A 14,280-nucleotide genomic window follows, 5' to 3' on the forward strand; every position below is an offset into this window, starting at 1 on the left:
AAAGTATCATGGAAGCATACTGGAATTAATGATGACTAATTAGTTGTGCAATTTGGCCTCTTAGATTAACATGAACTTTGTCCAAGAGAACCCTTTTGCTATCTCCATGTCTCCTTCTAATACAACTAGTCCATTCTAAAAAATAGAACCACCATGTAGTTTTCACACATTTAAGTACTTTATATCACTTTTAATTAGGCTCAAACTTCAGCAACAATACACAATATATAATTATTCAACATAACTTGCATGTCATTGATACCCATATAAGGTGAAGAATACTGAATCATGTACTAGGTTATACCATTGTTGGCCCCTGTGGGATATATGCATTGGTGCAAGCACTCAAACAACTGCTGTATATAATGCACATAATTACCAACAATTTATTTCAAGCATCAAAAATATACAGCATCATCATCAATAATAATTTTACAATTTAGAATAGACCAGCAACGATAATAACTAAGGATGTAAAAATACAAGGAAACAAGGACAAAACAGATAAGTGAGCCAACCCACTTGGGTTGGTCTCATGGTAATGGCTTGGGATCTGGGAGTGTGCTCCTCCTCGAGGTCTCAGGTTCGATTCTCCCCAGTGGCAATTTAGGTGGGTTAATTTAGCTTTAAAAAAAAACAGATAAGTCAGCCATCTAATAAAAACAGCTCCTCCACTTACTTGAGACACTTGAAAGTTGATCATTGTATCTTGAAGGACATGACATGAAAATCTATCTGGCATCATCAAGGTTCAACTCAGAGAAAACAGAATGCCCAGCACTATCAGATTCATCAATAACCCTCAAAATAGACATAGACATATCATCCACTTCACTCAGTGTATTCAGAGAAGGTAAACGGCGAACATTGGGCAATTGAATTGATACAGAAGCACTGATAGAACTATCCTCATGAGGTTCTCTATGTACTGCACCTCTCTGAAGCTGCAAAGAATATTCCAAGTCCCACAAAACATTGCCCATTGAAGGCCTATCACAACCATCATCTTGTAAGCACTTTTCCACTATCTCACTAAACTTTCTAAGTGAGTTTGGATCAATTTGTCCCTTGATGGAAGGATCAATGATATCTTCCAATAGCCCTTTGTCTTTGCAAAAAATTCCCCACTGAGCTAAGTTCACTTGTTCCCTTGGAAGGGACGGTTCAATGGCTGGTCTTGCACACAAAACTTCAAGTAGAACCACGCCGAATGAATACACATCAGATTTTTCTGTAAGCTGTTGTGATCTAAAGTACTCAGGATCGAGATAACCGAAAGTTCCCTTAACACCTGTGCTGACATAAGAATGCTGATCAAGAGGACCAGTTCTTGAAAGACCAAAATCAGCAACTTTAGCTACAAGATGCTCATCAAGCAATATGTTAGTGGACTTCACATCGCGGTGAATGATTCCACCAGCTGCTCCTTTGTGAAGGTAATGAAGACCTCTAGCAGCACCAATACAAATCTCAAGCCTTTGCTTCCAAGTCAAGAAACTAGGCAAATTTGCACCATACAAACTATCTTTAAGTGTCCCCTTTTCCATGTACTCATAAACAAGTATCATCTCATACCTTTCATCACAATACCCAATTAAGGAAACAAGGTGTCGATGACGAATCTTTGACAAAACCATTATCTCAGTCTGAAATTCAGGTAGTCCTTGACCTGACCCTGGCTCACTTCTTTTCACTGCAACACTAACTCCATTCCTGAGAACTCCCTTATAAACAATTCCAAAACCACCCTTTCCAATTATCCTCTTTGCATCAAAGTTATCCGTTGCGAATTGAAGATCAAGCAAGGGGATTTTCAATCCGAGGTTTATGTTAGGTAAAGGGGAGCCTTGAATTGCTGTTGCATCAGTTAATCTGCTGTGAGAACTCCCTCCTCTGGCAGCTGGAATTGGCAACCATTCGGAATTTTCAACAGGCCTTTGTTTCCTGATTTTACTAATCCAAAGAAACAAAACCACCACAACCAAAACCAAAACTAAACCTCCAACAACCGAACCCACCACCACAGGAAGACTAACCTTCGAATCCATATCATCCGGGGGAATTTCACTAGATTGTTCAATCACTTCCATTAGTTCTAGCCCATTTAAAAATGCATTCGGTATGGCAGATTTGTTCGTATCAGTAATAGGTACAACTGTAACCTTCAACATCCCAGAGCCATCGGATTGAACCACGAAATCATAATAATAAGGCATCTGTATTGACAGGCTAGTGTCATTATTGATATATACAACATAACTGTCATAAATGAAGAGATTGAAAGTTGTAAGAGCAGACTGTCGATCACTAAAAATGTCACAGAAATGAAGCCTGAGGAAATGATCTACAGTTTTTTGCACAGGAACACTCCAACTTATGTTTAAACCTTTTGAACCGTTTGCACTCTCTTGGCCAGTTTTATAAACAATATCTGGACCAATATATATACTTGAATTTGGACCATCAGATTCATCATTTGCAGCGTGTTTAATATCACCAAAGGAACCAATCTTCGCATTTTGTGGATTAGTTATGTATCTGTCATCTCGTAACCATTCTCTTGATAATGTATCGGCTTCTCTAGTGACATTATCACCGCCTACGTTAAGACGATGTTTCGTTTCCAAAGCTCGTTGTGAGTTTAAACCGCCACTATAATTAGATAAGCCTGGAGAACTAGATTCTTTGTAAGTAAAACGCAACACTGAATCAGGGATTAAATGAACGGGGAGCACAAAGAGTTCTATTGCGTTAACAAATGCGAGTGATGATTTTTGAGGTGTGAAAGTGATTTTGAATCTTTTTCTGATGATTTGAACGTAGTATTCTTTTACTAAAGGAGAGTTGGTGGTGTTTTCAGCGTTGAAATTTTGTAACAGAATGAAACCAGGAACTGAAACAGTGAATTTTGCAGTGGAAAGTTTAGTTGGTGTAGAGAATGAAAGGAAATGGAAACGTACCATATAGGTGTTGTTTGGGATGGTTTTGAATTCGTACCAAGATTCGGAACGGAAAATCCTTGCAGTTTGGTAGAGAGATGAAGGAACTGATGATTGATTTGTTTCTATGGAGCTTTTGCTGAAACTTGTTATAGGGTAAATATGATGTTGAGATTCTCCTATATAAACTTTGTTACTTTCATTAGTAACATTGTTGTGTGATCCACAACTGATGAAGTAACCATGTTCATTGTATCCGATGGAGGGGAAGTATAATGATGAGAATTGAAGAAGAAAAATTAGTAAAATGATAGACTGTTGAATTGTCATTGGGAGAGATGTAAGTAAACTATGTTTGTGTTATGATTTTTTTAAGCTGTGATGACTGCTATTCATAGAAGTTAGTACAAGTAGGCAGTGATTGGGTTTCAGTGCAGTCGAAATCCACTGCAGTTATATAGTCAATAAGCTCGAGACCATTGATCAAGATTGGATGGATAATCCAAATTTAAAACTCAGTACTTTATATTAAACAGAAATCAAAAACTATTTTGAGATTTGAACCGTCCGATAAATATTGGACGGTTCTGAGGTGCCGACTGCACCTGACTGCATAATAATGTGACTGCACTTAATCCAATTTCAAGTAGGGAGGGAGAAGCGAAGGAGAACCAATAAAGAATGGAGTTAGATAAGAGGAAGACTTTATCTTTCAAAAGTAGAAGACTTTATCTAAGGGGAACCAATGTGGCCTGTGGTTCTTTGAATTTTCTTCTTCTTTGTTTGTTTCTCCTTTTAATTTTTATTTAATATTGGAAGTTGATTTATCAATGGAACTACGTTTGAGTATGGAGAGCAGAAAAATCTATATCGAACGATAAAATTTGCCACAAATTAGAAGTGGATAACTTAATGACTATTTGCAGGTAAAATAAATGGATATATCAATTACTCATTACTTAATGGACATGAATTTTGATTTAATAGTGTATGCATATGCGAATATCTGTATTCGTTATTAAACTAAATAAATTATATAAATATTATTATTTATTTTCCACTTTGGTTAAAAGACATACACATTTTTTTACGAAAGTTGATGAACTTTTTGTTGTTTACAAATAAAATGTATAGATATTGTTATATATGGATTTTATTATTGGCAATTTCTACAGTACACTTACAAAAATTGAGTGTACCGATACACTCATATATTAAATGAGTAGTTTAATAAATATTTTTTTCTTAGAAAAAAATTTATTTTCTATTAGTTACAATTATAATAATTATATTTTATTTTTCAAAAGTGTCGGCAAATCAAAATTTAAATTTTTTTAATTTTTAATACTCATATTGTTGAATATTGATTTTTTTTTGGATAAAATGTTAAAAAAATTAGTATGATTTTTATAAATGATGAAATGATGTTTTTTCTTATGAAATGATATTTTTTAAAATATAAAAGTCGATAAACATCTCTTTATTACATAAAAAAGATTATTAACTTATTGAATTATGAAATAGGTGTACCGGTACACCTTAATTTAAAGGTGTACCGTTTATTATTATGTTTTACTAAAAATGATTGGTTGGTTGGGAGGATAGCCATAGACGCACTTGTGCTAATAACTTATTTATTTAAATGCTGCTGAAAATGAATTAAGAGGCTGCTAATAATGCAGCCAAAATAAGGCACTGGAGTAGAGTCTAAATATCTCTCCCGGGGCATGGAAATTTCCAAAGTGGCATGATTTGTCGTGACGTTCTTATAATGGAATGGAGAATAATTTTGTGGTTCCAAATCTAATTGTCTATAGTAGGGTGCGTTTGATATGTTAAAAGGTATTAACATGATAAAACAACACAAAACATAAAAGCACAAATCAAAAAAATATAAATTTTTATGATATTGAATAATTTTATTATAAATTTTTGTCGACAAAAGACTATTTTGGTGTTTTCGACAATATATATTTGAGACAAAAAGTTGTGCTGTTATTTAGTAAGAGACATAGAGAAACTTTAAGATCAAACATTGTACAAGACAAAATTTAATCAATATCATAATATTGTCATATCAAATCGTACTAAATAAACTTTGTTAGATTTAAGTTCCGCCTTGTCAGCAAAATTTAAAATCTAGATTTGATCTTCTTAAAAATCAGACCTGAATTGTTAGCATACTTAAAAACTTATTTCATATACACATATTTAAATAAATAATATAGTCTATGTTTAACAACTAGATTTCAAATTCCCTCAAAAAAAAAAAAAACTAGATTTTAAATAAATAATAACGGTCTATGTTTGACAACTAGATTAATAAGCTAATAGTCTAATGTGAATGAACTTCACTTTGATATTTAACATGAAATTTGAGCAAGTCTGAAAACGTATAATATCGCATTTCAATTCTAATTTATAATAATATTCTTGTTAGCTTAACTTAGTTGGTAGAGTTATTTGATATTATATGTAGGGTTAGGATTCGAACCCCGGACACTCCAATTCTTTACATTTAAAATATATGAGCTCTATCTACTAAACTACTTAAAAAAATATGATAAAAAAATTAATGTAGATTAATAAGATGAAGTCACAATAAAGTTAGTAAATTTCCTTAGAAAAAAAAAATAGTAAATCGATAGCTTTATCTAAACTTCAAGTCCTAATATGATAATAGTAGTAATGACAAAAATTGATTCATATTTTCATTTTTTTTTAGAAACTATTTGTATATTCTTAAGTAGGCTGGTAGGTATAATAGACTTCTTTTTACGTTAATCAGGTATCCTTCGTGCGCAACTGCAGAGACTGATCTCTTGAATTTTGTAAGACCCAAATGGAGGACAAATTATCTAACTTTTTCGTTAAATAAGTTTTTTTTTCAAATTAATATTATCTATTTAAAAATAAAGTCCGACTTAACATAAACCTAATGTAAACTATAATGTAGCTTCATGTTAGTCAATCTAGATTATTACCACCTCTAATGAAGGTGAGAGATGGATATTTGTACTTGCAGTGAGTACAATATCTAAAACTAGGATTTAGTTTGTTTAGGTATGCTTTGAGAATGATCTCAAGGTGGATATTTATAGCTCTCTTGAGCTTATGTTTTCCTGACTTAGACCCTAAGTAAATTAAGCCTTAAGTCAAGAAGTGTACGTACTAAATGCTTCTAAATTTATTTTTGTATTTATTAAAAAAAAGTGAAAATTGATTTTGATATTTCTTTTGTTTTTGTTTTTCTTTGTATTTCTATTCATCCCAACAATATATTATTTCTACTCTATTTTTTTGTCTATTTCTCTTATCTTATATTTCTCCGTTTTCCACTTCACTTTTATATTTCTTTCACACCCAAACATAGTGTTAGAGAAATGTATCACTATATTTTTCTTCTTCATTTTTTTTATAATGAAATGGGATGCTGATGACTCCACAATATCCTAAGTGGGTTAAAATTAAATTAGAAAGAGTAAAAAGACCATTGAGGACATAAAACCTTGCCAAATATATAAAAGAAAAAAAAAAGAAAAAGAAAAACCAAATGGGTAAAACAAAACAACCCTAGAAACCACAAATCCCAAAACAATCGATCGCACACTACTAGCACAATCTAGCACACTTGCGTACAAATATAAAACCAAATTGCAAAGAAAATAATAATAAAAAAAAAAAAATAGAGGTGTGTGGTGTAGCCAGTGGATCCAAATCTTGATTACACAAGTGTATCTGATCGCCAACACCTAACGAATCCAAGCACCTAAAGTATAGTGTCAAACAACAGCAAACTCACGTCCATTTCTAGCCACGACCATTTATAGTCTATCAATCCAATACATCAGAGACGGGTCAGATTAAGAAACATAGGTACCTTCGATACATAAATGTACGCAGTTTCTACCATCTTTTATCATTGATTAATCATTAAATCTTCATGGAAGAATGTATGAGACACACAAGGTGTAGTTCCCCCTTTAATCGAATTTTCTCTATATGCAAGAGTCAAGGATCCATGTCTGTCGCTATTTGCATTAATTCATTTTTTATTATTTTATTTAGTTTTTGACAATGTGCGTTAATCCATTATTGTATCTTAGTTTCTCTCTTAACTTTGCTCACCTGCAAGTAGGAAATGGTGATGGTGAATAAAACAGAATTGCAATATAGGTAGGAATTAGTAACATCACAATCCACAAGGTGAAACCAAATGAGGTGTATAGCATTTCTGTTCACATAAACAAATACCCTATTTGTGCTCATTGAATTGAACTGGTTTGAATTCATCATTCTGGCCTTCTGACCAAATGAGGATAGAAAGGAATGTATTCAATAGTTGCTAGGTCAACAGACTCTTTTCCTTTGTAAAAGGTAACTGATTTGTTGAAAGAAAAATCCATCATCTAAAATTATTAATCAATCATGTTAATCACCGGAAACATTTGATCATTTTTAGTTAGACTTAACCTTAAACAACGATCCACAATATATAATTATTCACGTATAAGTCCAATATTGAATTAATAATCCAACATAATTTGCATGCCAGATGCCACTGATACCTTAAAAAGGTGAAGGAAACAGAATCATATACTAGTATATGGCCTTGCTGGCCAGTGTAGAATATTGGTTCAAGCATTCAAATAAGTGATGTATATAATGCAGCTAATTACCAATGGTTTATTGCAATCATCAAAAATAGAAATCATCATTAGTCTTACAATTAAGAATAGACCAACAACCATAACCAAGTATGAAAAATACAAGGAAACAAGGACAAAAGAGGGAAGTGAGCCATCTAATAAAAACAGCTCCTCCACTTACTTGAGACACTTGTGAGAAAACATGAATATCTATCTAGCATCATCTATTTTCAACTGAGAGAAAACAGAATCTGCTGCACTATCAGATTCATCAATAACTCTACCAATAGACATAGACGTGTCATCCCCTTCACTCAGTGTAGACAGAGAAGGCAAACGGCGAACATTAGGCAATTGAATTGATACAGAAGCACTGCTAGAACTATCCTCATGAGGTTCTCTATGTACTGCACCTCTCTGAAGCTGCAAAGAATATTCCAAGTCCCACAGTACATCACCCATTGAAGGCCTATCACAACCATCATCTTGTAAGCATTTGTCCACTGTCTCACTAAACTTTCTAAGTGAGTTTGGATCAATTTGTCCCTTGATGGAAGGATCAATGATATCTTCAAGTATCCCTTTGTCTTTGCAAAAAATTCCCCACTCAGCCAAGTTCACCTGTTCCCTTGGAAGCGACGGTTCAATGGCTGCTCTTGCACATAATACTTCAAGTAGAACCACGCCGAATGAATACACATCAGATTTTTCTGTAAGCTGTTGTGATCTAAAGTACTCAGGATCGAGATAACCGAAAGTTCCCTTAACACCTGTGCTGACATAAGAATGCTGATCAAGAGGACCAGTTCTTGAAAGACCAAAATCAGCAACTTTAGCTACAAGATGCTCATCAAGCAATATGTTAGTGGACTTCACATCGCGGTGAATGATTCCACCAGCTGCTCCTTTGTGAAGGTAATGAAGACCTCTAGCAGCACCAATACAAATCTCAAGCCTTTGCTTCCAAGTCAAGAAACTAGGCAAATTTGCACCGTACAAACTTTCTCTAAGTGTCCCCTTTTCCATGTACTCATAAACAAGTATCATCTCATACCTTTCATCACAATACCCAATTAAGGAAACAAGATGCCGATGACGAATCTTGGACAAAACCATTATCTCAGTCTGAAATTCAGGCAGACCTTGACCTGATCCTGGCTCACTTCTTTTCACTGCAACACTAACTCCATTCGTGAGGACTCCCTTATAAACAATTCCAAAACCACCCTTTCCAATAATCCTCTTTGCATCGAAATTATCCGTTGCAAATTGAAGATCAAGCAAAGGGATTTTCAATCCAAGGTTTATGTTAGGTAAAGGTGAGCCTTGAATTGTTGTTGCATCAGTTAATCTGCTGTGAGAACTCCCTCCTCTGGCAGCTGGAATGGGCAACCATTCGGAATTCTCAACAGGCCTTTGTTTCCTGATTTTACTAATCCAAAGAAACAAAACCACCACAACAGAAACCAAAACTACACCTCCAACCACTGAACCCACCACTACAGGAAGACTAACCTTTGAATCCAAATCATCGAAGGGAATTTCACTAGATTGTTCAATCACTTTCATTAGTTCTAGCCCATTTAAAAATGCTTTCGGTACAAAATCCGACACATTAGGTTGTACGGTAACATTCAGGTTCCCAGAGGCATCGGATTGAACCACAAAATCATAATAATAAGGCATCTGTAGTGACAAACTTGTGTCATTATTGACATTCACAACATAAGTGTCATAAATTAAGAGAAGGAAATCTGTCAGACCAGACTGTCGATTACTAAAAACGTCACAGAAATGAAACCTAAGTAAATGATCTACGTTCTTCTCTACAGGAACACTCCAACTTATGTTGCTAGAACCGTTAATACTCTCTTTGCCAGTTTGATAAACCCTGTCTGGAGCAATATATTGATTTGAATTTGGACCATCAGATGTATCATTTGCAGTGCGTGGAATATGAACGTCAAAGGAGCGATTCTTAGCGTTTTGTGGATTAGTTACATAACTGTCATCTGCTAACCATTCTCTCGATAATGTATCGGTTCCTCTATCGACAGTTTGGTCACCGACGTTAAGACGGAGTTTGGTTTCCAACGATCGTTGTGAGTGTAAACCGCCACTATAAGTAGTTAAGCCCCGACCAGTAGAACCGATGTAATTGAAACGTGCTACTGAATCGGGGATTAAATGAAGAGGGAGCATAAAGAGTTCAATTGCATTAACAAACGCAAATGATGATGTTTGAGGTGTGAAAGTGATTGTGAATCTTTTTCTGATGATTTTAACGTAATACTCTTTTACTAAAGGAGAGTTGGTGGTGTTTTCAGCGTTGAAATTATGTAACAGAAGGAAACCAGGAACTGAAACGGTGAATTTTGCAGAGGAAAGGTTAGTTGGTGAAGAGAATGAAAAGAAATGGAAACGTACCATGTAAGTGTTGCTTGGAACGGTTTTGAATTCATAGGAAGAATTGGAAAGGAAAATTCTTGCTGTTTGGTTGAGAGGTGAAGACACTGGTGATTGACTTGTTACTTTGGAGTTACTTTCGCTGAATAATTTTTTCGGGTAAGCATGGTTTGATTCACCAATATAAAGGTTGTTATTTTCATTCACGTCGATATCTGATCCACAATTGATGAAGTATGTGTCTTGAGGATCGTATCCGAGTGAGGGGAATTGTAATGATGAGAATTGAAGAAAAAAAGCAAGGAGAAAGATAGAGCGTTGAATTGTGTGGAAGTGAAAGGTTGACATGGTGAGAGAGGAAAATTGTGTTTGTTTGATGATTTTTTTTAAGTTATGAAATTGATGATTGCTATTCATAGAAGTTGGTAGAAGTAGGGAGTGGAGAAGAGAAGGGGAACCAATGATGAAGAAGACATAGATAAGAGGAAGACTTTAGCTGTGGACTGGTTAAGTCGTCACCTTTGAATTTTCTTATTTCTTGTTTGTTTCTCTCTTTAATTTTAAATATAAATAAAATATTTGAAAGTTGATTTATCACCTACCAATACCATGACTATAGTATAACACACTCTCAAGGTGTCATTTAATTTGGGAAAGGATAGTTCTTTTTCACCATGGGAAAGTTGATCATATCCATTAGATTAAATGAGGAACATATTCCTATCATACTCTCTCAACCACTAGATTATTTTTTTATACTATCTTTCGCACTCCCTCTTTCATGTCCCCACACACCCATACCACCACCACTAAATCACAAATTCAACAACCACTTTAACCACCACTGCACCACCACACACCACCATGGTTGCTGCCGAAAAACTTGTTAGCGTACCATTTTCAAGGATCAAACAAAAATTGTCAGTCACAATTTATGATTGCACAGGACGAACACCTTCAGATATTGTAAATAATACGAAGATCATTAAGTCACAATCACTTGTTCTTGCTTTGAGTTAATGGCTTTGTTCAGAATGTCTTCCAGATCCATCAATTGCTTTTATCATTCAACATTGATGATATGATTATGACTTTAATCACTTACGCGTACAATGTATTTTAAGAAAATTTAATTATGTTATATTTTTCATAGATACATGCGCAGATCCTGAAAGCTACTAATTCATTTCTCTATTGGAAGTATCATACGGTTATACCTGCTTTTGTTTTTGTTTGATGTGTTGTTACCTACACCATCCTATTAAATGCTGAAAACCATTTTCACAGTTCTTGCAACATTGAGGAGCATGGGAGAACCTGTTAGAATGATCCCTGAGGCACTATCCATTATGATTCACACCACCCAGATAAAGAATTTTGAAGATCCATGGCAGATTTGGTGGTGGTGCGGTGGTGGTCAAAGTGTGTGAGAACATGAAAGAGAGAGGGTGGAAGATAGTGTAAAAAATAATTTAGTGTTGAGAGAGTATGGTAAAGATGTATTCCTCATTTAATCTAATGGACATGATCAACTTTCCCATGGTGGAAAAGAACTCTCCTTTCCCAAATTAAATGGCACCCACTTTGAAACCCTTTCTTTCTCTCTCTTCTCTCCATTTCAAACCTGGTCATCACCCCTTTCTTTTTCTTCTATTTAGAGGGGTGATTTAGAGTCAATTTTGACCCAAAAATCAATTGTTTTTCCTTTTATCCTAATTGAATAAGTGATTTCACATGTTTTCTGTTTTCTTTCGTTTGTTTTTATGATTTCGTCATCTCTGAACAAATCTATTTGTTTTGATTTTCCGTCTTTGTGCGGTGTGTTTTTTATTTCTCGTCTTAGTGCGGTGTTTATTTGATTCAGGTTGAAAGATTAGTTTTTGAGCAAGTGCAGATCCGATCAATGACAATGACTTTGACGTCGTCAACGTTGCAGATCCGAAAACATGAGCATTTCGAAGACATAAATATAGTCATATTAGTCATATTTGTAGGCATATGTAATTTGCCGTTTTATGCTATTAACATGGATGATGTGAGTTTGCTCACAGATTTATCCTTATTTTTAGCGAATTTAGATTTGTATTGTATCGATATACTCTATCAATATGATTGAATGAATATCGTTTATTTTTAAAAAAAAATGACTATAGTAACAACACATTAAAAAAAAATGGCTATAGTAACACTAGATGATATATGGTCCAATATTTGTTTATGTTTTGGTTCGGCTAAAAGTCCTATAACTTATCAAAGGTCTAAATTATAAAGTAAAACACAACATTCTCCCTTATGGTTATATAAGGAGAGTTTCATCACAGTTTCAAGTAAAAATTTGTGAGCCTTTTTAATAGATCAAGCAAAGGGATTTTCAATCCAAGGTTTATGTTAGGTAAAGGCGAGCCTTGAATTGTTGTTGCATCAGTTAATCTGCTGTGAGAACTTCCTCCTCTGGCAGCTGGAATAGGCAACCATTCGGACTTCTCAACAGGCCTTTGTTTCCTGATTTTACTAATCCAAAGAAACAAAACCACCACCATAGAAACCAAAAGTAAACCTCCAATCACCGAACCCACCACCACAGGAAGACTAATCTTCCTCGAATCCGAATCATCATTGGGAATTGGGCCTGATGATTCAATCACTTTCATTAGTTCTAGCCCGTTTAAAAAAGCATTCGGTCTAGCAACCTCAACCGAAGTATTAGGTACTACGCTAACCTTCAATAGTCCTGAGCTGTCTGAACGAACCACAAAATCATAATAATAAGGCATCTGTAGTGACAAACTTTGGTTATCATTTACATTTATAACATAACTGTCATAAACGAAGAGAATGAAAGTTGTAAGACCAGTCTGTTGATCACTAAAAATGTCACAAAAATGAAGCATAAGGAAATGATCTATATTCTTCTCCACAGGAACACTCCAACTTATGTTTAAACCGATTGAACCATTAACACTCACTTTGGCAGTTTTATAAACAATATCTGGACCTATGTATTTATTTGAATTTGAATCAACAGATTCATCATTTGCAGTGCGTTTAATATCACCTTCAAAGGAACCATTCTTAGCGTTTTGGGGATCAGTTATATATCTGTCATCTGGTAACCATTCTCTTGATAGTGTATCAGTTTCTCTATTAACAATTCCGCCACCAACATTAAGACGGAGGTTGGTTTCCAACGATCGAGAGAGGAAATCATTACTATAAGTAGATAAGTTTCTGCCAGTAGACTCTTTGTAATGGAAAAGCGCGATTGAGTCGGGGATTAAATGAACAGGGAGCATAAAGAGTTCTATTGCATTAGCAAAGGCAAATGATGCTTTTTGAGGTGTGAACGTGATTTTGAATTTTTTTCTGATGATTTTAAGGTAATACTCTTTTACTAAAGGAGAGTTGGTGGTGTTTTTTGCATCGAAATTTTGTAACAGAATGAAACCAGGGACTGAAACGGTGAATTTTGCAGTGGAAAGGTTAAGTGGTGAAGAGAATGAAAAGAAATGGAAACGTACCATGTAGGTGTTGTTTGGTACGGTTTTGAACTCGTATAAAGATTCGGAATGAAATATCCTTGCTGTTTGGTAGAGAGGTGAAGGCACTGATGATTGACTGGTTTCTATGGAGCTTTTGCTGAAACTTGTTTTAGGGTAGTTGGGGTTTGATTCCCCAATATAAACTTTATTACTTTCAGTAACAGTAACGTTGCTATCTGATCCACAACTGATGAAGTATATGTCTTGTTCATCGTATCCGAGCGAGGGGAAGTATAATGATGAGAATTGAATAAGAAAAGCAAGTAAGATGATAGAGTGTTGAATTGCCATGGAGAGAGTTGAAAATTATGTTTGTTTGATGATTTTTTAAGCTATGATGATATTGATGATTGCAATTATTATAAGTTGGAAGTAGGGAGTGGGAAGAAGAGAAAGAGAACTAATGAAGAATGTGTTGGAACAAAATGTGTTTCACAATAAACCTTAATGAGTTTTGATGATAACAAGGTATTAAAAATTATCAATTGGTTATTGCTAATAATTGTTCAAGTGTACAGGACCATAGGCAAAGTCAATCAATTTCACTAGGTCTTGGAAGAACAATGGAGAGCAAAGGAATCCAAAGCATCTGAAGAAAACTGCGTCTGAAGCTAAGAAGTGCTTCTGAAGTAACAAGTGCCTCTGAAGTAATGACGTCATCAGAAGCAGAAGTTCATCAGAAGCAGAAGACCATCAGAAGCAAGATTTCATCAGAAGCTATATCATCACCAGAAGCTACAAGTGATC

The 14,280-nt window shown here is 34.7% G+C and overlaps 2 protein-coding genes across 2 annotated transcripts; both read right to left on the minus strand.

Moving 5' to 3' along the window:
- Window positions 1-332: 332 nt before the first annotated feature.
- On the minus strand, window positions 333-10,533 carry LOC25493508 (probable receptor-like protein kinase At2g23200). Its single transcript, XM_024782134.2, has 2 exons — window positions 9,190-10,533; window positions 333-2,122 (listed from the first exon to the last, which is right to left on the minus strand). Exons 1-2 carry the CDS (start codon window positions 10,409-10,411, stop codon window positions 732-734), a joined length of 2,613 nt encoding a protein of 870 aa, XP_024637902.2. The 5' UTR covers window positions 10,412-10,533; the 3' UTR covers window positions 333-731.
- A 1,776-nt stretch (window positions 10,534-12,309) lies between these two features.
- On the minus strand, window positions 12,310-13,824 carry LOC25493511 (probable receptor-like protein kinase At2g23200). The gene is given in 3 exon segments (XM_039832790.1): window positions 12,310-12,816; window positions 12,819-12,859; window positions 12,948-13,824. Coding segments are annotated over 3 exon segments (1,425 nt in total).
- Window positions 13,825-14,280: the final 456 nt, after the last annotated feature.

Source organism: Medicago truncatula, chromosome 4, assembly GCF_003473485.1.
Source record: "Medicago truncatula cultivar Jemalong A17 chromosome 4, MtrunA17r5.0-ANR, whole genome shotgun sequence".
NCBI classification, from domain to species: domain Eukaryota; kingdom Viridiplantae; phylum Streptophyta; class Magnoliopsida; order Fabales; family Fabaceae; genus Medicago; species Medicago truncatula.

Coding starts and splice junctions, on each gene's coding strand:
- LOC25493508 (XM_024782134.2), bottom strand. CDS start 10,411: ATGAATAGCAATCATCAATTTCATAACTTAAAAAAAATCATCAAACAA. Junction 2,123..9,189: donor ACCTAATGTGTCGGATTTTG/TACCGAAAGCAT, acceptor ACAAATCTGCCA/TACCGAATGCATTTTTAAAT.